Raw genomic sequence first — 27,014 nt, forward strand, 5'->3', positions numbered from 1 at the left:
TAAATTTAGATTCCAAAAATATACTCAACATTTATAGCAGGAAGTTTAATTAAAACCTGTTTTGGTATGTGCACACAGAGAACGAGAGCAAGCCTGAGTGAAGAGAGCACATACATTACACTTAATTTTGTGTTGCGATGACTTTTTGTTTCTGCGTACACATATTTTTGTTCGTCCAAATAAGTGTGCAGATAAGGTGGAGCAGTTACTATTTCACATTTATAGCGCTGTTGCAAAGTGGCAAAATCACCAAATTTACTCATAAAAGTTTTTAGCAAACAGGCTTTATCTCTGGGTCCTTTTTACAGCTCAGTCAAGGACACCGACAGCAAAGGAAATAATGCAGAAGATATAAGACAAAGTAGGACAAACGGAGGACAAGAGACATCTGCCTACTTTAATATCAGTTTACACTCTCTGCACATATGATGCAAGAGTTGATCACAAATTGTCTTTCAGGTGCTCAAGTGTGGGTATGTTTGCATAGTGTGTCTTTTCTCCCAAGAGCGTCTCCGCATGTGGAAACAGATGTTTTATGTCTGAGTTGTTACGAATAGGTCAGACCTCCTCCATCTTCCTGGTGTCTCCTTCTCCTTGTCTCCTTTCACGAGCATCTGTTCCTAAGCAGCATGTGGGTGGCACCTTCATCCCAGTGGTGATGGGAGCAGGTCACCTTCCAAGCATCTGGAATTACAACACAGCTCACTTGCCTCTACTCGGAATGCTCATCCAGGAAGAATTATTCACTAAACGTATCGAAGGCAGCAACCAATTCATCTTTGCTCTCCTTTTGTCTTCTTTCCTCATCAAATTCAAGAGATGATCAATAAAGGGGACCATATGTGACTGTGTTGCCAAACAGTTCTTTGATGCTACTTCAAGGTGCATCTATTGTATGAACTGTCTCATCTTTTGATGTTTACTAGGAAGGTACCATGCAAATGGTATCATTATAATGTGTTCTCCAATTAGATGTGTTCAGTCATGAGAACAAAACAGTGTGGAAAGTTCGACAACGCAATCATCCCGTCAAGTCTATTCCGACTTCATAATCAATGAGAGAGTATTTGCTGTGAGCTGAAGGGATTTTTACTGTTGATTGTATTTTGCTTATGCGTGAATGTGCATTAGTGAGTGTGTGTGCATGTGTATGTACTAAAAGGAATGCAAATGCAACGTTGTGGAGCTCACCCCCACTGTACAGAATGCAGTTTATTGATCGCTACACATACGCACAAGACAAGCTCTTGGTTATGATGCACACGCAGAGCCTCAGACACAAATGGGATGTGCGAATGGGTCTTCTTGTCTGGGTCATCCGGGTTTGTTTTTGCAGCTCGCTCACTCAACAGTCCATTAGCTCGATGCTGCAAGGGCCAGTATTGGATTCTAGCTGACAGGTTTGGCCTAAGTCTAAGAGCAAAGATGAGGAAGGGAGCGTTCTATGCTGAGTGCTATTATATTGCTCACACAACCACCTCCCATACACACACATACCTTACCTTAGGTCAGTGGTTCTCAACCTTGTTAAAGGTACTGAACCCCACCAGTTTACTATCCGCATCAACCAAACCCTTTTTTTATTGTTAAAATATGTTGTTGTTGTTTTTGTCTCAAATTCAAAACATAAGTAAAGGTTTTACTGGTGAACAGAATGAACATGAAAAGTGTTCATTGAATCCGTCTTTCTTCACCTTGAATTCACCTTGAAAAAGTGCAATTTCTGCAGAAATTGCATGGGAATGCTGAAATCGGAATGCTTATACAAGCTGGACGCATGTGGAATGTTTGTGGAATGCTTTTGAAAGATAAATTATGTGAAAATTATTCAATATTAATTGTAGTTGGAAGATAAAAAAAAAAAAAGTTGAACTGCAAGCAGCCTAAAGCGGGATTCAACCATTGAATGTACTAAAATGTGGTCCAATCGGGGTTTGAGCCCAGGTTCTCCATGGTGTCAGGCAATTTTTCTAAGCACTGAGCTAAGTGAATTGTTGTAGCTAATGGCTCAGGGTGTATTTATATTTAAAACTTTTGTACGAAGCTGAAAGCTATCAATGCACGAGTTTAATCATTTGACTGAAATTATAATGTTTTTCCTGGTATGATATACAGTTGGTATAATGAACAATGCACTTTACCAACTGCGCCACTGAGCAGTATCAGACAGCTGGTAATGACAATAAGTTGTATGTATGGAAGTGGGCGTGGAAAGTGGGACTTTGTGGAAATTTCAATTCCTATCCCGTAACGTTAAATTGTGGAAATTTCAATTCCTATCCCGTAACGTTAAATTGTGCAAATAGCGTAAGTAATGTGGAATCAGACGATATATACCACAGGAAGCGAGAATTTTTGAAGCAAGTTGAAATTTGAACGGTGTAAATCGGAAGTATTATGTGGGAGTTGTTACACGGCAAAGAAGTGTGGAGAATAAAAATCACAATAACATATGGGTATGCTTCAGCATTCCCACAACAACACAGGCCCCAGAATTGAACCCTGTGGAACACCATACGTTTCGTTATACATGTGAATTCATATGGCACATATTCGTCCAACCACTTTCTTTTTTTTTGCTCGACGTACAGTATTTAGTGCGAAGGGAATTACAAAAATCAAATCACACAACATACTATCACAACAGCCACAAGTCAACTACTAAGTGCACCAAATTCCCTGCAGATAGGCCAAGCAATGTAGCGTGATGACCTGTGCCCAATGATGGCCAAGCGGACGTATCAACACAAATCATATGAGTCGAATGTGTGTCTTGACCTCGCCGAACCCCTGAGACTGACTCACTGTAACCCTGGGATTCGATCAACCCAGGTTAAGAACTACTGCCTTAGGTTAATGAGCTAAAAATATATAATGATGAAAGTGCAATGACTCATAAATTCATGTCTGTGTTGCTGGAAAATCTGCATTAATGAATCATCACCATTTAAAATGTGACACCTGCTTTACCAACATAATTGCTCAACATCAAGCGCTAATGATTTCTTGCTGAGTTTGATTCACCTTTCCGGTCTGTAATTTCTTTGTGTGAAATGTTTTTTCCTTTGACTTTTCTTCCAGGGGTGGCCAACCACCACACCCAGTCCAAACTCCGGCCTCCTCTGCCCCCTCCACACAACCATCACACCTTGTCACACCAGTCTGCCAACAGCCTGAACAGAAACACCCTGAGAGGGGGACGCAACCCCATTCATGCCCCGGCTCCAGGAACCGGCGACGGACCCACCACTCCCGAGTCGGTGCAGCTCCAAGATAGCTGGGTACTCAACAGCAATGTTCCACTAGAAACCAGGTCAGAGATTTTTGTCTTCGTATCTATTTATATAGTCAATGTGTTTACCTGATGCTGATTTTTAAAGCGTCTGACAGTAAGTGCAGCCCAGTAATCAATAGTGAGGAATGAAAGCCAGACACATGCTGTTAAACAGCATTGCTGTCAGCAAATGGTGTTCCAAAGAACTGTTAAGGGAAATAATGAGAGCTGTGGAGGAAGTAGTACTGGTCCACAATTTTTTTTAGGTCACTGGTTCTCAAACTTTTGACAAGTACCACCTCCAGAAATAGTTAACTCTCCAAGTATCACCATAACAACCAATATTATAATAAAGTAGTGTCCTAGGTGTTTGACTAGAAGTATGTGCACAACCACCAAAAAAGCGTGATTCGGTGAAGTCTAAGGGTAGCCCTAATTTCCAGATGGTGGAGTTTTCATGATACGTGAATTCCATAGAGATCCCTTTTGAAAAGGTCACATTTTGATTGTGAAATTAACTTGTGTAGTGGTTCTGAAAGTTTTACTGATCTTCGCCAGAGCGGTTCATTTACAGGCTACTTTGATGGAGTGTGTGTTTGCTAGTCGTGCAACGGCTCATCATTGATCTGTGGTCGGTTTGGACCAGAAAGAAAAAAGGAAGAAAAAAAACAAAGTGTGCATTTACAGTCAACACCATTCAGACATGTCAAGAAAGTTGAAACATACTCAATGTAACACGCTAAGCCTAATTTCAAAATAAAGTTGAACAAATAATACATTGACGGCAATGGAAATAACCTTAGTAAACTTTTACTTTGAAGTTGACCCATTTCGTGCCATGATGACTAGCTTGACTTCCCTTTTAGACGTTTAGGATTTCTTTATCTTAGTTTTGATTGACATTGTAGTTGCGACCAACATCAACACAATGCTATCCTATAGCCATATTCAATCACTAATTTAGGACGCTAAGAAACGGCTAATTAATTATGCCCGTCATTCTATAATACAGCAGAAGTCTCCGACATAAGTGGCTAGCAGGTAGCTGTTAGCATTATCAATGAGTGTCTGGCTGATAGCTGTAAGTGAGTTTGACAGCTGGTACTGTACCTGGCTTACTTGAATTATTTTTCAATATTCTTGACCAAGGCTACTTAGTAATTCACGCTCCATGTTTAAAGGAAGGGAATGTGCCTTAAATTGCACTTTGAGATCTTTTCATTATTTGAAAAAAAAAAGAATGAATACAACTTTTTCTTAATTTATTTTATAAAACACTCTTGCCCATTAAAAAAGAAAAACATTCAACTTAAATGTCAAACATAGCCGTTTATATTTCAGGAACACTAATTTAAGCCATTAATATATCTTGCTATTTTACACATGGACCCTGTATGACTAATGTTTCTAAACCCTTAACGGCTATATTAGACATTTTAAATTTTTATATTTATTTTTTTTTAAATGGGAAAGGTGTTTTACAAAATAAATGAAGACTATTCATCTTTTTTTTTCTTATTATTATTATTTTTTGCTGATCCAAAAAGACGATCCAATCCATGACTCAAATCCATGATCCGATCCTAACTTGACTCTTGTGATTGGTTGCACCACTAGTGTTTGCATTCCCCTTTTTAATAAATTCAATAGAAGCAATTTAATAGAATTCAGTGCTCATAAGTGAATGCTTAATTTGGAGATGGTTCAAATTGAGAACGAAATGCTTGTGTGGTGAATCAAATAGAAAAAAAGATCAGGGAAAAGCCCTCATTTCAAGGTCACTCCACCTAGAGTGTGAACATTTCGTGTAGGTGGGTAGGTGACACACTTAAGTCGATGGCAGAATCTGCACAGCCAAAAAAGTGTGCAGCCTCATGCTTTTTCTAACTTAAACTCATGGGAGATTTTGCCCCCTAGTGAGTAATCACATTTTGTTCATGGAGTGGGATGCAAGAAAACGTGAGCATCTTGACAAAAACATTTCAATTTGCTTTTGATTCACAAAAGCCTTCCACTCCAATATATCTTCCTCTTCATCTTGAGGAATTACACTTTCAAGCTCGTTGCTGCTAGTCTGCACTCTGTTAGCGTGCTACCTGCAGAGTAAAAGGAGGGGATACAAACAATCCACTCTGTCCAACAAATGTTCTCTTCCCTGTGCACTAGAGCACGTCTGGGGCGGAGCCTTCCTGCAGGGCGTTGCAGTTCATGAGTCATGCGGTGAGAGTGACGCTGCATATATGCTCACTTGCATCTGCATGTTTTTGAGCATTTACTCCGTAAGCTGTAGTTATGTTTCTCCTGCTGGGCACAGGGGCTTCCAGCACTGATGGTTTTGGATGCGTTCCCCAGTGTGCCGGCCCTTTGCAAAATTAATGAGGCCTGGCTATGTTTAATTCAGCTTCACTGATAGCAGCTTTATGCTCAGTCTGTACTGATGCATGTGTACATGTGGAAAGCCGCTGTAGCTATGGCTTTCAGCGGGGGGCATTTGCAGTCACAGTAGTTATTTGCAGTCACTGTTGCTCTCATAAATACAAAACAGTACTAAAGCATAAGGTGCATTTGAAAAATGGAATACAGTATGTGGTTGTTGTTTTAAATACAATGTGCAGTTCTCCTCTAGTTTTATGTTAGTTTGACAGTAACTGAACTAAACAAAGGCAATTTGGACAATCTCCAATCTTTCTTTTATTGGGAAAATTATTGAAAACTCACCTGAATGACTTCCTAGATATAAACCGCTTCCTGGATGGATTTCAGTTAGGCTTCGGACGACACCACAGCACTGAGACTGCACTGATAAAAGTATTGAATGAGTGGGTCGCCATGTCTTGCAGAGTCCCTCAGGGTTCGATTCTTGGACCACTTTTATTTAACCTGTACATACCTTCCACCGAGTCTGGTCATCCACAACAGTAATGTTACCTATCATAGTTACGCAGACGACAAGCATATTTTCTTAGCTTTTGTCGCCTAGTACAATGTTTCTCAACCCTGGTCCTTGGCGCCCACTATCCTGTTTCCCATGTGTCCCGATTGAAAGAGCTGTCATTGGAATCAGCTGTGTGTCGAATAGGGAGACATGGAAAACAGGCTGGATAGTGGGCCCCGAGGACCAGGGTTGAGAAACACTGGCCTAGTGAGTATGATCCCTTAGATCAGGGGTGTCAAACTCATATTAATGCAGGGGCCACTTAAACCCAAATTTGATCTAAAGAGGGCCGAACCAGCATGTCCATGGTCCAATAAGCTATAAATAACAACGGGTCAGAATATTTACAGTTTTTTGTGTGTGTGTGTGTGTGTGTGTGTGTGAGTGCGTGCGTGTGTGTGTGTGTGTGCGTGTGTGTGTGTGTGTGTGTGTGTGCGTGCGTGTGTGTGTGTGTGTGTGTGTGTGTGTGTGTGTGTGTGTGTGTGTGTGTATATATTCTGAAAATATTCCCATTTATTATCATCTCAATGCAGGGTAATCTGAAATTTCTTGAATTTTTCTTTTGCATCAAATCTTTACAAACAGTCAAATTTGACACAATAATTTAAGTGGTCATCAATGCACTCTGCAGTGGACAAAATTAGCAACAACAGTTAATTTTCGTGAAAACTGCAGTTTGTGTTCTGTCCTCATGGGCCAAATTGATGATGATGGGCCGGTTCTGGCCCGTGGGCCGTATGTTTGACACCTTTGACTGCCTTTGATTCACTGGATGCAAGATTCAGAGATCTCATGTTCAGACAAGACCTAAAGAAACTCATTCACGCCTTCATCGGCTTTTGTTTGTGCCGTCCTAAAAACAACTCTTTGTCAACTTCATTTTTTATAGAACACTGCTGCCAGAGTTTCAACCAAAGTTATTAAAAAACGAGCATATCACGCATGTTCTTTAATCCCTACACTGGCTACCCGTTACCCACAGAATTGATTTTAAAATTACTGTAGACTCCCACAATATATACATTGGTTGAACATACCTCATTATAAAACAGAACTATAAGCAACAAAGAATAGTGTGACTTTTCGTGTTCATCTGCATCCGCGCTTGTCTATGATTCCCTGAATGTAAACTTTCCTCACTGGAATTGTATGTATATCTTGGCATTTGTCATCCGCGCGTTGTTGCAATTGTGTGCATGCGTGTGTCTTTTGGCTTGACCCTATAGCGTGACAGCACTGAGAGGATGAAGATTGATCACCTCAGAACACCCCAGGGTCTGGAAGACTGGCAGTGGCAGGGAAAGATGAAAACACACTACAAGTGATGTAGCATAGAAATATAACCTGAGAATATAAGAAAGGAGCGGGATAAGAAAATGGAAAGGCGTAGTTTTCAGTCGAGGTGGGAGAAAGAAATAGATAGGGAGATGAATAAAGATATGTGGTGAGAAAAGGAGATTGTTTGGGGAGTGTGAGAGAGAAGATAAAAAAGAAGACTGGGTAGATGATACAACATGGTTTCTTTTACTGGTGTGAGTTTGTGTGACAACGTGTACGTATAAAAGTGCACATTCAGATTTGTGCTGGTTTTGTGATAAAACACCAGATTTACAGTTTGCCCCTCACTTGGGAAACTGAAATATTCTCAGGTCATACCCCTGCTTAATCCTCCACAGGCCCCAACTCGAGGAGAGAAATACGATCAATATGATGGGTGCAGTATCTCAAAAAAAAGTGGCAGAGAGTGATGGGGGTTGGGCTGCTCGGTTACCAACAAATGTGTTAAAGAGAAGTGAACCCAAGCATTTTCTTTACAATAATATGTGTAGCCCCACTAGTCTAAGCACGGTATTCAGACTACTATTGTGTTTGTGGAATATGAATTAAGCAGCAAAATCCACCTGTTTTAATCCATATTTTGCCACTTGCTGTAGATTCTGCCATCTAGTGGTGAATGTTGATGTTGCAACTTAAAATTACAGTTGACCCTTGCATACTCGCAATTGAGCACCTTCAGATTTGTGCATATTTGCAGATCCCCTCCCAGTATTTTTATACAGTATTTGGGGTATTTTAATAATAATAATAATAATAATAATAATAATAATAATAATAATAATAATAATAATAATAATAATAATAATAATAAATGTTTATCAGCATTTTGGGGGGTTTGTAAAAAGGGGAAAAAAAAAAGTTTTTCTTTGTTTTTATTTTATTTTATTTTATTTTTTTAGTTAATCAATGGGCCAACTCAGGGTGTGGCTGTTGCTGGTCCAGTTGCCCATCCCTGAATATCATCATCATTAAGGGCATATTCTCCCGTTTGTGCTTCTTACACACTTGAAATGTGTGGTGATTCTCCCATCTCGGCTTCTGACGCACTTACCTGCGTAACCGGTGAAAACTCATTGAATTGTGAGGATGCTGGCAAGTCCCATATTTTGGCGTTTACCTGAGATATGTGAATTCGATAGAGCTCTATTTGGAATATATTTCACACTTCAAATACTAAGTTGACTTGCGTATGGATCTGGAAGTTATAGTGATCGTTCTCAGCAATGTGCGCAGCTCATCTAACGGGCTACTTTGAAGGAGAGTTTTTTCCCCATTTGTTTTTCATTCTGTATTTAACAAATACAATTAATACAATTTAATCAGAGTACGTTGCTTGTGACTGAATGCATTAGTTCATTAGTTTAAAAGTGAGTTTAAAAGTTAAAATGTTGCCGAGCAATGCTGGACATGAGCATGGCACCTCTGTGGATTTTGCGACCGGCATGGCAGCAGATCTGTCAAATAAAAACAAATGTGTCAAAGTTTAAGTCGCAATTGCCACAATTAGAATGACTGCATTTGTGATGAGATACACTTTCAAACAAACACAAAGCCACCAGTGCGAATGGCACGGTCGTCACCAGCGGAGCACGGAAGCAGTTAATTGAATCCAAACGTGCAATACGATGTTTCATTGAGAATACACACGCTGCTAGATTTGACAGGGGACGTCCTCGTTTATATGTCGCTACACGCAGAGTGTTGTACATTTCACGAGGGTGTGTAATTGACACACATAAATCGATAGGAGAATCAATGCAGCCCAAAAAGTGCGTAGCAGCGCGTCTTTTCTGACTTAAGCACATGGGAGATAATGCACCTAAGTCAAATGGAAGCAACAGTGCGAAAGTGCCACTTTAATCCCCAAACATGAGGCCATTTTATTTAATTGACAATTCCAAACAACCTGGCATTTCTGATATTTTAGCAATGCACATCTATCAATCAAACTTTTAAAGCACCTTTCATACATTAAAATACAACTCATGGTGCTAAACAATTAAAACCTCCATAATACAATAAAACAAATAAAAGATGTCAGGGCACAGGAAACACTGGAGCTAAAAACTAAAATACAACAAAATAAAAACAGTTAAAAGCTAAATGAAAAAAGAATAAATGGCAAAACAAAGCTAAAAGACAATATGATAAAAGAAACCGGGAACAAACGGTGAAAACAAATGGCGTATTTTACTGCTTTTTTGTGTGACTATCTTACAAACCAGGCAAATTGCCTGATGTAGTAGCTAAATGGCATTTCATCACATTTTGAAATCAAAATAATACTCACAAATCAAATGTCCAATGCTTTTCAGTGGACAGAGAAGGAAGTTGGCCGACATTCTGACTTGTAACGTAAGCTCGGAATTGTCAATTGGAATGTTTTGCTCAAAGCAACAAAACTAATAGAACAGCAGATCAACTTTAGGCTGATATTGGAGTGGAGTCGGGTACAGGGCAGGTGTTTCAACACTCACACTTTTCCAATTGAGAGAATTCAACACCCACACTTTTCTCGCTGTTATTTCACCAGCGCCTTACAGCAGACACTCTCTCTGAACCTCTGTGTCTACACTAAACTAGGCGTCCCTTCCCCTCTTTTGGTTGATCCTTAAAACTTGTACGCTACGCCACATTCATTAATCTGATCTGAGTTGAAAATAATACAGTTTAAAGCACTGCCTGTTGTACATTTTTTATGGTAGCACTTACAATACAAATATGCAGGTCACTAGCACGCCATATGAGCTAACTGTGATGCATTTAATCTTTCAAAAATAATCATGTCCTCCTTCAGAAGAACATGCATCAAAAGAACGGCCATTGTTCTTCATCCATCTGTCCTTCTGCTTTGTAGCCATTCCCACAATTGTGGTTGGAAACAATTCTCGGGGCGCTATCCTTGAGCCCTTTGTTTAACGCTCAGATCTAGCTTCACCCAGAGTTGACGTCCTATTAGTTGTCTTCTGATCATGCTCATTCCCTCAGTACAGTTCTATCCAAAGCAACCACATGTTTGAAAACTGAAAAAATAAAGACCCATGTGCATGTTTGCAAAAACGTCTCCGCTCAAGGGAAATGCTTGATTTGACTTCCTCCTAATTACCCGGCACGCTCTCTGTTCTGTGGTTAATTGTCCAGGTCCTCTTTTCTCTCGACGGGGTTGCAAAGGAGTGCAAATACATCATCCCTTCTTTTTAATCTTCAGCCCCGTGTCCATCCTCCTTTCTGCATTCTCATTTTATTTTCCATACAAATGCAAATTAAGTGTTTTCAAGCACATGCAGGGCAATCTCACAAAAGAAAACCCACATCAGTTGTGATTGTTTGTGTGTGGGCAGGAGTCCCTGCGTGTAAATGTATGTCAGTGTGTGAGTTAGTGTGTGCCCGCTCCTGGTGTGTGCGTGAGAGTTGCATGCGTTAGATGACAACTTGCTGCTTCGAGCCATGTGGGAGGAAAAGGGTGTAGCTGAGGGCTCTCTGTCAGCACTCTTTAATTATGTATGACGTTTCCATGCTGGACCACCGAGGACAATTCCACGGTGCTCACACACATCCGAACACACACATACACACACACACACACACACACACACAAAAAAAAAAAAATATCCCATCTAATGATACAGAGCTGTGATTGCCAGCTGCCTGCTATGATAGAAACCCTCCATGGTCCTCTGCAACATAAATCAATGTCAATTACCTCCCCAGAGAGCATTAGACACTTTCCATTCCTAGTAGTAATTAGTATGGCTTGTAGACATATTTTCATCTCACACCAAGCTTGCAGCGGCCCCTCTGAACGACTAAAATACATGAGGGTTATATACTGCATTGTCTCACATGGAATGCAATGCCATGGTCCCAAAAACATATTTATACGTTGTTGTTGTTTTTTATGTTTTTTAATGCTAGAGCATACAGAAGACTTTAATGCAGCATCTCACCTGAAGAGGTCTCTAAAAGCAATCATAGTTATTACAATAAAACGGCCAGCAGGTGGCAGCAGAGTATAAGAGATCAGCCAGGGCCATGCTGCAACAAGCTCTTTTCACTAATGTGTTCAACAGATTTGTGAATAATGATGAAACTTAGCTATATTCTCATGCTAATTGCTGCAAAACGGAATCAGATCCCAAAAAAAAAAATCCGTGGTGAAAGAAGAGACTAATATTTATTTTGGTAGATTCCATGTTTTTACATAATACAACACAATATTCTGTGGGCCTTGCAAAATCAGTCAAAATGCAGTGAAACAGCAGGGAGCGAAGGGGGTTGCTTCAGTGAAAATGGCTGAGAGTGAATGAGTTAACAACCACTGCCAGCAGTATCACAAAGTGGTGAAAGTAAGTTGAAGCAAAGGCACATGATGGTTGACCTTGATGCGTGTGTGCATGTACACACAAGGGCTCTTACATTTGGTTTTGCGTAAGCTTATGCATAAATATTAATATTGATGGCTTTGTCACTGAGAGGCAGTTATTTTTAGAGAATAACCTCATGTTTCTTTGTGCGCGCCATCTTTCAGCTTCTGTCGAGTTTTCGCTCGTCTGGTCTACAGCCTGTTTTCCCTTGTTGTCACGAAACTCACTTGACAGGTAAAAAAGGGACCATGGAAGTGAAAAAAAGAATCCAGCAGGATGCCAATCCGACAATCAGTGGCATGCGATGATGAGAGGGCGAGAGACAGTAGAGGCTGAATGAATAATTGATAGCGAGCGCAATGCTGTTTCCACACAATATCGTCATGCTCGGAGCACATCACCTGTCTTCGCCGACTGTTCTTAGATGAGTAGACATGCTGTTATGAAACAGCAGTTATTAAAGACATCAAAGGGATGCAGGCGATCTCACAGTAGAGTGTAGCTAAGCATATTTAAAATAGCAGTCTTCAAATCCAGTAACAGTGGTGGATTATGACTGATCCTTTTTGCCTAGTCAGAATTAAAGAGATAAAGCCAAGGAAAAGGGGAACACGGGCACGTTTTAAATGCACAGACACACGCACACACACACACATTGTGGGCAAAAATGAAAGAATACTTTGACAATATTGACAAAATGGTTAATTAAACAGACAGGGAAAATTATAACATGGAGCATGTGCAAAGGATTGTTTTATACATAGCAGACAAGCATGAGCAGGACCAGGGGCCCCTTAAAGGAGCTATTGCTTCCACTGGAATAACAATAGCGCCCCCAAAATACACTGTGTATGCTATCATTTTTATTCACTGAGAACATTGTTGCTTACCAGACTGACTTCTGTGAAGGCAACTTGGATTTAGTTTCCACCCAAGTGAATGTGAGAATGTTTGTCTTTTGCTATATATGTCCTGTGAACTGAATTACTTTTTATAATAAGTAATTTGTAACTTTAACTAATTACTTTTTTAGGGTAATGTGCCTGACAGGAGAGTTCAGGGTGTAGTCTGCCTTTTGCCCATAGTCAGAGAGAAAGAAAGAAAGAAAGAATTGATTACCTGTAGCCATGTGGATGACTAAGCAGAAGTTTTAGTTATATTAAGCACTGTTACTAGTTTTATTTCAGTAGGTTTAAGTACTTTAATTGGGAATTTCTATGAGCACTGTTGTGTCATTTGCTTGTGTTACTACTAGTTCTGTCAAAGTTAAAGCGTTAACTGATTAATTAATCACAAAAAAATATTGCGTTAATCATGAATTAACGCAGATTAATCGCACTATTAATTTTGACCATATATTATCCTTTAGCGTGACAGCGGATTTTTTACTTTTAAGGTAGCACAGGTTGTGTTTGAGCAATAAACATAATTACAAGCATCTAATAAATGGATCACATTTAAAATATTTGTTCATGTCAAAATATTGGGGTCATATTTTTTTTTCATTTTAAATTATGCAAGTAATTAACTGATAAAAAGTGAAAAAAAACTGAGAAAAAGAGGAGGATGAGCATGTGCAGTGGATCAAAAAATGTTGAAGACATCCTCATAACATTAAATGTCAAAAGAATTAACACATAACCAATGTTCTTCAAATTTGGCGGGGAAAACATTTTGATTAAAAAAAGCCTTTTTTTTAATTAAGCGATTAATCGTGATTAATCAAAATTCTAAGATGTGATTAATCTGATTTTAAAAAATGTATCATTTGACAGCTCTTATTACTACACAAGAGAAGGCACTGAGTGAAGATGTACAATGCTAGGTTAGCGACTACCGATTGGCGCTAGCTAGTTTCCCTTGGGTTAGCTGCCGCTTGTTATCAAAAGATATTTATGATGCGTGTTTTGTAAATGTTTTACATTACATTCGAGGTTGAATTATTATTATTATTTATTTTGTTTACACTTATGTGACAGCTTGGACTCTGGAACAAATTGAAAGTGAAATATTTATAAAGTAAATATTTAGTTTGGCCGTAACTATTCAACAGATTGTGGTCAAACTTCAAGGTGCTACATACTTAATAAATATCAAGGTATGTAACCTTGCCCAGTGTAAAACGCGGTGACGATTATACAGAAGAAGATTACTGCTAGTCCTTGGGAGGTTGAGTCATTTTCATATGAAGGCGATGCAGAGCTCTCTTTCCACTGTACATTCCAATCTTCCTTCTTTATAGGTTTTGGTGGCAAACCATTTTGTACATTTTGGGAGGAGTTCGGTGAGGCCATGGAAAACGACTTCCGGACGGCTTCGAGGAAATTCTGGTCCACCATCCGGCGTCTCAGGAGAGAAAAGCAGTGCACCCTTAACACCGTGTATAGTGGAGATGGGGTGCTGTTGACCTCGACTCGGGACGTCGTGAATCGGTGGGGAGAATACTTCGAAGACCTCCTCAATTCCACCGACACGCCTTCCTTTGAGGAAGCAGGTTCTGGGGACTCTGAGGTGGGCTCCCCTATCTCTGGGGTCGAAGTCACTGAAGTGGTTGGAAAGCTTCTCGGTGGCAGGGCCTCGGGGGTGGATGAGATCCGCCCGGAGTTCCTAAAGGCTCTGGATGTTGTGGGGCTGTCGTGGTTGATACGTCTCTGCAGCATCGCGTGGACATCTGGGACAGTGCCTCTGGATTGGCAGACCGGGGTGGTGGTTCCCCTTTTTAAGAAGGGGGACCGGAGGGTGTGTTCCAACTTTAGAGGGATCACACTCCTCAGCCTCCCAGGTAAGGTCTATTCAGGGGTGCTGGAGAGGAGGGTCCGTCGGGAAGTCGAATCTCGGATTCGGGAGGAGCAGTGTGGTTTTCGTCCCGGCCGTGGAGCAGTGGACCAGCTCTACACCCTCAGCAGGGTCCTCGAGGGTGCGTGGGAGTTCGCCCAACCAGTCCACATGTGCTTTTTGGACTTGGAAAAGGCGTTTGACCGTGTCCCTCGGGGAGTCCTGTGGGGGGTTCTTCGGGAATATGCGGTACCGAGCCCCCTGATATGGGCTATTCGGTCCCTGTACGACCGATGTCAGAGTTTGGTCTGCATTACCGGCAGTAAGTCGAATTTGTTTCCTGTGAGGGTTGGACTCCGCCAAGGCTGCCCTTTGTCACCGATTCTGTTCATAACTTTTATGGACAGAATTTCTAGGCGTAGCCGAAGCGTTGAGGGGGTCCGGTTTGGTAGCCTCGACATTGCATCTCTGCTTTTTGCAGATGATGTGGTGCTGCTGGCTTCTTCAAGCCGTGATCTCCAGCTCTCGCTGGAGCGCTTCGCAGCCGAGTGTGAAGCGGATGGGATGAGTATCAGCACCTCCAAATCCGAGACCATGGTCCTCAGTCGGAAAAGGGTGGAGTGCCCTCTCCGGGTCGCGGATGAGATCATGCCCCAAGTGGAGGAGTTCAAGTATCTTGGAGTCTTGTTCACGAGTGAGGGTAGGCTAGAGCGGGAGATCGACAGGCGGATCGGTGCAGCATCTGCAGTGATGCGGACGCTGTATCGATCCGTTGTGGTGAAGAAGGAGCTGAGCCGAAAGGCAAAGTTCTCTATTTACCGGTCGATCTACGTTCCTGCCCTCACCTATGGTCATGAGCTGTGGGTCGTGACCGAAATAACAGGATCCTGGATACAAGCGGCCGAAATGAGTTTCCTCCGCAGGGTAGCCGGGCTCTCCCTTAGAGATAGGGTGAGAAGCTCGGTCATCCGGGAGGGATTCAGCGTCGAGCCGCTACTCCTCCACGTTGAGAGGAACCAGTTGAGGTGGCTCGGCATCTGGTTCGGATGCCTCCTGGACGCCTCCCTGGGGAGGTGTTCCGGGCATGTCCTACCGGCAGTAGGCCCCGGGGACGACCCAGAGAGACGCTGGAGAGACTACATCTGGCCTGGGAACGCCTTGGGATCCCGTCGGATGAGCTGGCTGAAGTGGCAATGGAGAGGGAAGTCTGGGTTTCCCTGCTAAAGCTGCTGCCCCCGCAACCCGACCCCGGATAAGCGGAATTGAAGACGGAACGGAACGGAAACGGAACCGTTTTGTACTGTCAATACAAGACTAAGATGTGTGAACTAATTTCATACATCGCAATTGATTCCATTTCCAATTGTTGCCATTACATTTGGTAGCTGTGAGCCAGCGTGCGTGGTTGCACTGCCTAGCATTAGCACTACTTGGCTACCATTAGTGCTACTGTATACTGCTGCGTCTCATTGATAAATGAGATAAGTGTTGTTGATAAGAGTTGCAAGTCCCTATGAAACGACGGGACACGTGAGCATCCAAACTGAAACAGTCAAACCAAACCATTTAGTGCAGTGGCTCTCAACCTTGTTGGACATACTGAACCCCACCAGTTTCCTATGCGCATTCGCCAAACTTAAAAATGATTTATTGATTTGTTTGTTTGTTTGTTTATTTATTTTTTTCAGATTCCAGACATAGGTATAGGGTTTACCAGTGCCCAAAATGAACAGGAAGAGTAGTCTTTTCATTGAATCTGGCTCTCTTCATCTTGAATTCAGAAAGCATTGTGTTCTTGTATTTACCATCTCCATGCAGCTAAAGGAAGTATTCCTTTTGTTTTGCTGGACTAGAATTGCAAATCATGTAGTTAGGACACTGACTCCCATCTCTCAACTCAACTCTATATTTATAGAGCACTTTAAAACAACCACAGCTGTTTGTTTGTTTTGAATGGAGCCCGGGGATTGAAGATACAATGAAAACAGCAGAGCCCCCAGAATTGAACCCTGTAGAGCACCATATGTTCTGCTATACTGTACATGTGAATTCTACTGCATATATGTGTCCGACCACTTTCTTTTTTTTTCGTGCTGTCAAAGTTAAAGCGTTAACTGATTAATTAATCACAAAAAAATATTGCATTAATCATGAATTAACACAGATTAATCACACTATTAATTTTGACCATAGATTATCCTTTAGCGTGACAGCGGATGGCTACTTTTAAGGTAGCACAGGTTGTGTTTGAGCAATAAACATAATTACAAGCATTGAATAAATGTTTGCGTATCACATTTAGAATATTTGTTCCTGTAAAAATATTGGGGTCATATATATATTTTTTTCATTTTAAATTATGCAAGTAATTAACTAATTAGAAAAAGAGGAGAGTGTGCAGTGGATCAAACAATGTTAAAGACATCCTCATAACATTAAATGTCAAAAGAATTAACACATAACCGGTGCTCTTCAAATTTGGCGGGAATTTTTTTGTTGATAAAAAAGCCTTTTTTATTAAGCGATTAATTGTGATTAATCAAAATTCTAAGATGTGATTAATCGGATTAAAAAAATGTAATCATTGACAGCTCTACTTTTTTTTTGCTTGACATAGGTAATATGAAGAAATTACCATAATGAAGAAATCACACAAATTATCACAACAGCTACAAGTTGACTACTGAGCACACCAAATTCCCAGCAACCAATGATGGCCAAGCAGGGCGTATCATCACAAATAATTTGAGTCGACTGTGAGTCTCAACAAACACGCATGTAAACGACCATTTATCGGGTCTGGGGGGAAAAACGATTTTGTCCATTTTGGTCATTACGCGATAAGTCTGTATAGTAGGTTAATTATTGTGACCGGCCTCGTCATTGTCGCTACAAACACGTTTCGCAAGCACACACACACATGTGCTGAATCGGTGATACCATCTCACTTCTTGTACATGCATTAAAGTGTGTTGTGAAAGGTGCCACAAAGGTGTAACAAAGACTTTCCTGTGTCCTTTGAAAAAGTTTCTTCAAGCCCTGTGTTTCTTTTTTTCCCCACGTGTACAGTGTTTCCTGTCAGTCAGAGCAACGTAAGTCTGAAAAGAAAGACTTAGAAGAAAAGGCTTTTATAGGAGAATGAAAGGATGCATAATGTAAGACGCTTTATGCTTTCAGAAAAATAATAGCATAGGAAATGGGTAAAGAATAAAATTGAAAGTGAGAAGGCAGAAGCGGCTGTGCACCGTGTGAGCAGGTGCAGCAATAGCAGAGGATAATGGGTAATATGAGCAAAAGGATGATGGTTTAGATTCCTCTTTTATCCTTTCTCTGAGTCTTGACCCCACCGGGGCAATGAGAACAGGAGAGAGGAACAACAAAGATTGTCCACAGCCGTCATATGTGAAGGCCCAGGAATATAAATTGTGTGAACAGACGCATAGCAAAGGAATTTAGCTGAAATAAAAGACTATATGAATGTTCAAAAGTGACCTTGGGATGGAACTGGAGGCAAAATCAGATCAAGCATGTTCAAAGGCGGGAAAAGTACATTGAAAGGAAGGATTGGACCATGCATTGCACATGTGTGACCTAACGGCCTAAAATCTCATTGATAGTTTGTAGTGTCCAGTCCATGTTTTCCTTACAATGCTCAGTCCAAACATAGCGTTTACTTTTTTTTTTCAATATGATAATTTGAAAACATCCTACGGCATGAAAACATCTTTTCAAAATGTGCTATTTAACAGCCACCGTCCTAGGCATTCTGATGCTTGAGCGATGAGCTTTGAATGCACATAAATATGCTAACCGTATATTTATATTTAAAAAAAAAAAAAAAACATCTTTTAAAACTCAGCTTGTTGGTGTGACAGCGTACACACCCTCAGCATTGACAACTAACATCTTTTGTGTCTTGTTTTCTTGTCTTCAGGCACTTCTTATTCAAGACATCGTCAGGGACCACCCCGCTGTTCAGTAGCTCCTCTCCCGGCTACCCTCTCACTTCTGGAACAGTGTATTCTCCGCCCCCTCGTTTGCTACCCAGAAACACATTTTCCCGCTCAGCCTTCAAGCTAAAGAAGCCGTCCAAGTACTGCAGCTGGAAATGTGCAGCGGTGACGGCCATTGCTGCAGCTGCCCTGCTGGCCATACTATTGTCCTACTTTATCGGTAAGAAGTTTTTCACTAATATCAATCATCAAGATTGAGTGATCCTTTCTGATTAGGAATTAAACATACCAACAGTGCAGATGAATCTAATAAACAGTTCATAACTTTGTTTTTAACTGAAGTAAATACAATGTCAGTGACAATGACATTGTAAAAAACAATGCATCGCATATTCAGTTATGTATTCAGTTTTCGTTGAATTCCTATTTTGGAAGTTATAGGGAAGTCAATCTTAAACATTTATGATATTAATATGTTATATGTGACCTCAATAGTCTAAACATGATATTCGGATTAATATTACATTTGTGGAATATGAGTTAAGCAGCAAAATCCAGCTGCTTTTTTTTTTTATCAATATCAGAAGCCGGCCATTTTGCTACTTGCTGTCGACTGAAGATGACATCAATGTTGCACAGGTCTCAGGTAACAACCAATCACAGCTCAGATTCAGCAACTATGATGTCATTTTCACTCGACAGCAAGTGGCAAAATGGCCGCCCTCTGATATTGATTAAAAAAATGCTGAATTTTGCTGCTTAACTCATATACCACTAGCGCAATATTAACCTGAATACCATATATAGACTTGTGGTGCTGCATAGATATATTATGTCAAGATTTTTTTTCTGGATTGACTTCCCCTTTAAAGCCTATAGAAACTTGACTGTCAAGTCACTGTACTGTAGCAGATAATCAGATGACTTGACGTGGACAATACACGGATAATGCACATGGGAATCCTCAATTCCCTCCACTCTGGGAACAAGCACTTTGTAAATCCTTACACCGACAGCAGCTCAGTCTGTGCGCACTGAGTCCAACCTGTCTTTATACACGTCTGCTAATCCACGGGAATAGCATAGGGTTCACTAAAAGAAGTCCATCAGTAATGTTCTTTGTTGTTTGACTGGCCCCCATAATTTTTAGGCACACTCCTCATCCTTTATTTTGGCGCCCATGATTCATTTTGACCACACATGCACAACTGTGCACCACTTCTGTGCACTTCTGGTAATCTATAACACACAATATTTGTTGATTCGCTGGGGTGCAGGACAGGAAGACAATCAAACGAAATGTGTGTGTCCGTGGGTGTGGTAGATGGTGCAGGCAAACACGTTCCTAAGCCCTTGATTGGCCTCGTACCCCTGAGACAAGAATCACCAGAGAGGGGAGGTGAAATATAAAAGTCACATCAGCAGAAAGGCACAGCCATGTCCCGTGCCTTATCATCTTCACATAACTTATTTAGAATCTCGTACATTATTGATATATATATATATATGTGTGTGTGTGTGTGTGTGTGTGTGTCAGTATCCATATAGGTTCCCAGCTAGATTTGTCCAGAATGTGACTGTGCAAATGTGTGTGCACAACATGCACATGCTGTATTTGTTTTAGTGTGTGTGTGTGTGTGTGTGTGTTCCTCTGTGAGTCTCTACTTGTGTGTGCATTGCATTTATGTGGGGGGTGGTCTGGGCGCACTTCACCTCTCCCCACAGAGTGCCCTTGAGAGTCCTCCTGAGCAGATCAAGGCCCCTCGCCCCTGGCATTAAGACAGATCCTTTCCCTCCCGGGCTTTCACGGTCACACTGCACTGGACAACCACATATGGAGCTGTGCAGCTGGGGATGTGGGGGGCCGGGGGTTGGGGGCTGCCGGTGGGGGGGGGGGGGTTAGGTGGTCTGTCCTCCTCACATGCCTACCCATCATCTTTTAGTAGCACATACTGCGGATGCAAATGATTTATCATTATGCCCACTTTATGTATTAGTTGGATGCTTCCATTACATATGAATTCAGATAGTATTTGTAAGACATTGCTATTTATTGTCTAATGAGGAAAGTGCATGTGTTTATGTGGGCTAATTTGAAATAAATAGACATTCTGATTAACTAAATAGGCCAGCCATAGATTAGCTGAGCAGCAAATATTTTGCCCCTGATTCTCTCTCCTTGGATGTATGTCGGGGGATTGATTGATCGGTGCCCCCTGTAATCTAGCGATTTATCAATCTAGCTGTCCCTCAAGCAAGACTCACTAGTGCTCTCTGTGTTCACTCCTGTGATGGCAGAAATGCAGTAGCAAATTTCATGTATTCGTTAGGGGTGTGCTAAAAATCGATTCTCATAAGAATTGCGATTCTTATTTAGTACGATTCAGAATCCATTTTAAATATCCCCAAATCGATTTTATTTAAATTATTTTATACTGTCTTGCCCTTGTTTGTATGTGCTTTTATTGGGAGCGCTGTTGATGTTGTACACGAGTTGGCCAATTAGGGGCAGTGTGGTTCCGCGCGTTCTGATACACTGTTAAGTTGTAGCCACATTAGAGAGTAGAAGGGAAAAAGTCACCATCAAGTTATGCCAATAAAAGTAGGAGTTTTTTTTCAGCGTAGGAAGAGCATATGCCAGTTAATGTTAAGATGCTTCTCTGTATACATTCCTGAAGCACTTTGTATGGATAGCCGTTCTTTTGAGTGATAAAAGTCCTAAGAGTAGCGCGCTAATTAGCATTAGCAAGTCAGACTAGAGTGGATTCTTTGCAAATCTATAAATCAAAGTAGAAATCATTGTCAATCAAATCATTTTAAATCAAAACGATTCTAAATTGAATAGCACACCCAAAAATTGGAATTGAATCGAATCGTGAGACAGTCAAAGATTCCCACCGCGAGTATTAATTTATGTAAAAAGGAAATAAGGCTACATTCCTGAAATGACAAGACAGTGAGTTTGCTCTTTTTTTTATGCATCTTAATCGTCTCATGTAAATAAGAAAAATAAATTCCTTCAGTTTTCAAGGATTATTTGATGCTATTTTAAACATATTTTTTTCAAATACTGTATAATTGTCAAACTGGTTATAATTCAACGTGTAGCGCACAATAGCTTATTGTTATTCTTAATTTGGAAAACTCCAATGCCGTTTTCAGCTGTTGTAAAGGGATGGTTTTGATGTTTTGTCTGAGCTGAACAGAATTCTAGCAGAGCTGCCAAGCCTGAAACCCTTGTGTTTACCTAGCTTTTTGTTGCCGTAATCGTGCAGCGAGTTTCAGTCGAAAGAGTTCACTGCTCATAAGGGGATTTCCGACATCGTTTGTGTGCTGTGAATGAGTGTGTGTGCGTGTGTATCTAGAGCATGGTGCTTACAGGCAGGATTGAACAGAGTGCCCAGAGCCATGCAGCGTGAAGAGGACCTCTCTGAGGCGCTCGCCCAGGAGCTCCCCTCATAAATTACACCAGGACACATGTGCCTGAACAGCACTTTTCTTCTTTGTTGGTGCATGTGCGACAGGATGGTCACGTGTGACTCGTTGTGTAACAACGTGACGATACCGGCCTTCAAACATTCTCCCCTCTCATTATTTTTCTCGACCACACATAGAGCTTCAGAACTTCTTTAAGAAACAGATAGAAGAGACTAAATGAGAGAAAAATGTGAAACTTCTGAAGTCTATCTTGCGAAAAGCCGTGCCGATGACAAATGTACACAACTGTGTGAGCTTTTGCTGTTGGTGTGTTGCCCCCATGTGAAGGCACGGCTGTCGTAAATGACAAAATGAGAGATTTTGCCCCTCGTCTGCTTTCCGTGCTCCGCACGCCAGAGCAAAAGGAGAGGTTGTTGCTAGGATACAGGTGAGCGGCTGGCATACAGGAGCAGATGCAGGTCCGTCATCATGCACGGCAAACTGCCGACATCCAGTAAGGCAAAAGGGCAAAAAAATGAGAAATGGGAGTAATGGAGTTTGGAGCAGAGAGGGCAGATGGGAAGAAGGGAGATGCGTCACTGTCACCATGTTGCCAGAACTTAAGCGGGAAAGGAAAGGAGGATTGATGACTGAAGACACAGAGAAGAGTGAGACCGGGGCTGCTATGTCACTGTCGGCGCCATAAGAGGCGAGGGTAAAAGACCACTGTGGTGGGGGAAGGAGATTTACTCAAAAAGGGTTTGTTGCTTGCTTCCCTGAGACGAGCGTGAAGTAATGGAGGCTGCTTTTAGGAGTGACAAGAGAGCCAGGTGCAGAAAGGAGACACTGAAGAGAGGAGAGATGAAGGGGAAAGCAGCCTCCTGAGGTTGTGTCGCCTGGAATATCAGTGGGACTAATGTTTCTTAATTGATCACAGCCAACGCCGAACAGAGGGAGTGTGACAGAGTCAGAGAAAGGACAGAGCGACTGTGAAGGACGCGAGCGGGGCCAGGATGACTAAAGAAATCAGGACCGATGTGAAGATTGAAAATGAACAGAGTGAAAAGAAGGAGCCTGCTTGATCCACAGATGAAAGATGGAGGTCATGTAGAATGAACGTGCGCGCTTACACGCACACACACACACACACACACACACACAATCACGTGGTCTCAGGTGCACTCTCGACTACAATGAGTAAACTTGCTAGCGGGCGCTCATGTCGCCTTTGCAGGCATGTACCACATCTGTGTGTTTGATGGCCGAATATGTGGCATGCCTCCACATGGTGTTGTCTCTCCTGATAAATGAGAACAAATACACACTAAACCAGGGCTGTCAAACTCATTTTGTATTCAGAGCCACATTCACTCCAATTTGATCACAAGTGGGCCGGAAAAGTATATTTTTAGTCAAATGAGAAAAATAATACTATTCTAAAATTGTCCATCTTTTGTGCAAATAATTACAAGCGCATTTGGTAAATATTCACATTCATTGATTTTTATTTATATTGTAAATCGCACGAGCAATCTGAAATTTTCAAACAAAAATAAGCGCAATTTTGACAATATTATGAATCAGTGTCTTCATGTAGGCATGAGTAATTCACAGGTCATGGCGGATCAATACTTATGTACCTTTGTGCCTCTTATAAAACAACTTATGGTCCACAAATCACTTTGAATTGACTTTCCAAATTTATCTGACAATGAAAATATATTAGCTAAATGACAGAAAACTCAAGAACAAGATTTATGTCACCTGTGTTGACATTGAGCTTTCAATTTTAGTGTAGTGTACATTTATGAGTGTGTGTGTTTAAAAAATTGGTTGTAAATGATTGTCATGAACTTGGAAGACGAGCTCCTTGTATCAGTAGCCAATGGGCAGAGGTGGGTAGTAACGAGTTACATTTATTCCGTTGCATTTACTTGAGTAACATTTTGAAAATAATAATAATAATAATAATAATAATAACTTCTAAGAGTAGTTTTACCACACAATACTTTTTACTTTTACTTGAGTAGATGTGTGAAGAAGTAACGCTACTCTTACTCCGCTCTATTGGGCTACACTAGAGTCGTTACCCGCCGTCACATTCATTAGATTTACATTTACCGTATTTTCAGGTAAGCGCGCCGCTTGACTGACTGTGGGAACATTTCCGCGGTCACGAGTGATGTGACGTTCACGAACGAATCAAGTCTTTCGAACGGTTCTTCAATGTGGCGATAGGAACCGAGTCTTTATAGAGAACTGTTCAACCCCCTAATCCCTTACCCCGCGCTCCACCGTTTGTTTTTGGAGGGAGCGTCATCTTCGCATATTAGTGTCAATCAAACAATTAACTTGTAAGTGGGTCCTTAAGCTCTAAAACAAGCAAAAAAGAAAATAAAAGGACACTGCTCATTGCGCATGCCTGCTTAACATTTTTTCCACTTTTGTTAAGAGTATGAAAACCTAGAAAAAAATGTATTGTACATTTAGAACAGATATCAAATTAATGATTAATCGTGAGTTAACTATTGAAGTCATGCGATTAATTACAATTAAAAATTAGGAGCGTTGGGCAATTAAAATCGTAATTGATTGCATGACTTCATGAGTTAACTCACGATTAATCACAAATGTTATATCTGTTCTAAATGTACAATAAAAACAATTCTAGGTTTTCATACTCTTGTTAACAAAAGTGGGAGAAAAAGTTAAACTAATAAAAAAATTGTTCAAATGAATTTTTTACAGCTACAACCGTCAATGGCAGTGAATGAGTTTTAAGCACCATGGCAGTAGTACACAACAAGCACAAAAAGTTATAACATTTTTATTTTATGATTTGAAGATGCCAACATTTGCACATAATTTTATGTTTTTGTCAATCTGATGACATTGTTTTTCAAAAAAATTAATCAGTACTTGAGTACTCTTTTCAGCAAATACTTTTTTTACTTGTACTTGAGTGATTTCTTTGATGACTACTTTTTACTTTTACTTGAGTAATATTATTTTTGAAGTAACGCTACTCTTACTTGAGTACAATTTTTGGCTTCTCCACCCACCTCTGCTAATGGGTTGCTCTCAAGAAACAAAATAAACCTAGTAGCTTGCCACAAAAAGCTGGCATGGTTTGGCTAAAACGCAAACAATGAATCTATATGAGGTAAAAAAAATTAGTTAGGAACCCATCACCAACTATTAGCATGTATGAAATAAGATTGCAAATTAGCCAATTATCTCAATTAAGCATTTGACTCAACGTGTGTAACACACACACACACACACACACACCACAGTCATCGAGTCTGAAATGCATACCTTGTAAACTACTTTCAATCAAGTCACAGCCCGTCACACATTTCAAAGTTGAGCATAATTACTTCTCATTCCTCATGGGTTTATTAGTAGCCTGACTGACTTTTTACAAACAATCATTTAGCCATAGCACACACATACAGTGTTCACAGGCTGGTTAATCTCCAAACACCATCACTAGATCACATTGATGATGGTCAATTTTTTTGAAAAAGTCATCTCATTTTTGAACATTTCTTGGGATTACAGATATTTCCTGCTGGAAGGAGAAGATGTCATATCTGTAATAACTGTATGCTGTAGTACTGTTTACATGCAGTCAATATTTAGGTCATGGTCAAACTGTTGTTGTTGTGTTCTTAAACATTTGGGACAACCCCAACATGCGTGAGCGGACAGCGGTGCAAGGACGTCATTAAGCAAATAGACGTCTTTTAACTTTCAGTCAATAAGAGACGTCATATCCATGTCACTCATCACACTAATGAAGTACGTATTTTTTCTTCCTCGCTGCAAAAGTGTTGTACTGTCTGTCCTTTTTATCTACCTCTGCTTGTGTATTTCCAGTGGGTTGTGCACCGGACCCACAGACTTACATATATGTGTGTATATATACAAACTGGCATTTTTGCCGTAGAGACAGAAAATAACGTGAAAACACGCGACGGAATCAATGTATTCTTCAGTGTAAGATGGCCACCGCTAGGGCTGTGCAATTAATCGGATTCAATTACAATTTCAATTATTACACTCCACAATTACAAAATCAGTTTAATCGTAAAAAAAATATATCAATACAAATTTTTGAGTTGTTTCAATGTATACATTTGCACCTTTATTACATTTTAAAATGACTAATTTAATACATTTTGTTTCATCCAAAAGGAACTTGGAAAGTTTAGTGTGTCAAAGAATTGTATTTGTCTTAATATTTTTGTTTGTTTTTTACATTTAAACATTTTCTTGTTTTGTTCCAAAAAATAAATGATTGCCCTACTGCACAGTGCACAAGCTGCACTCCAACTTCTGCCAACAAAAATAAATAAATACTGTCCAAAAGGAACTTACGTAATTACTATATAGTATTTCCACAAAAAAAAAATAGTCATAACATTTTTAAATGCTTAAACATTTTCTTGTTTTGTACCAAAAAATGAATAATCGCTTGAATAATCGTAATTTCATGTATTGCCAAAATAATCGTGATTACTATTTTTTTCATAATCGAGCAGACCTAACAGCCGCACATAGAAATAGTCCAGACCAAGATTCCTTGCGAATGGATCATGTGCAGAAGAACAAAAAACAAAGTTATGTTTAAAGTACCCCGATATGCATTTATGTGACCAAATATTCAATTTAGAAAAGGGGCAATGCAGGGGTCTTATTTGGGGTCTTACTTTGGTCACAAGCTCGACTATTTTTTGCAGTTTTGACTTCTGCTGTTTTCATTATGAGAACTAAGAGCAAAACCAATCTAGTTCTGTGAGAAATGTGTCACTGTGTCAAACCTACAGCTTTCACAATGTGGCTCCTCTCCAAAGCTAGCTCCTTGACCCCAACGTCGCCTCTCCATCTACATGTGGCTTTCCTTCTGCTTATCCAAGGTAGAACAGCTAGAGGTCAGGATGTGTCGCTCATGC

General features: G+C 40.5%; 1 protein-coding gene across 10 annotated transcripts in view; it reads left to right on the forward strand.

Annotated features, from left to right (window-relative positions):
• The window catches only part of tenm2a (teneurin transmembrane protein 2a), a 266,084-nt gene that overhangs the window by 183,350 nt on the left and 55,720 nt on the right, over positions 1 to 27,014 (forward strand). For all 10 annotated transcript variants that reach the window (XM_077577334.1, XM_077577335.1, XM_077577336.1 and 7 more), the window contains 2 exons: positions 3,082 to 3,313; positions 18,621 to 18,859. In XM_077577334.1, the coding sequence (XP_077433460.1) occupies positions 3,082 to 3,313; positions 18,621 to 18,859 (471 nt within the window). The remainder of the gene's footprint in view (positions 1 to 3,081; positions 3,314 to 18,620; positions 18,860 to 27,014) is intronic.

The sequence above is a fragment of the Vanacampus margaritifer genome, chromosome 10, assembly GCF_051991255.1.
Source record: "Vanacampus margaritifer isolate UIUO_Vmar chromosome 10, RoL_Vmar_1.0, whole genome shotgun sequence".
Classification (NCBI taxonomy): Eukaryota; Metazoa; Chordata; class Actinopteri; order Syngnathiformes; family Syngnathidae; genus Vanacampus; species Vanacampus margaritifer.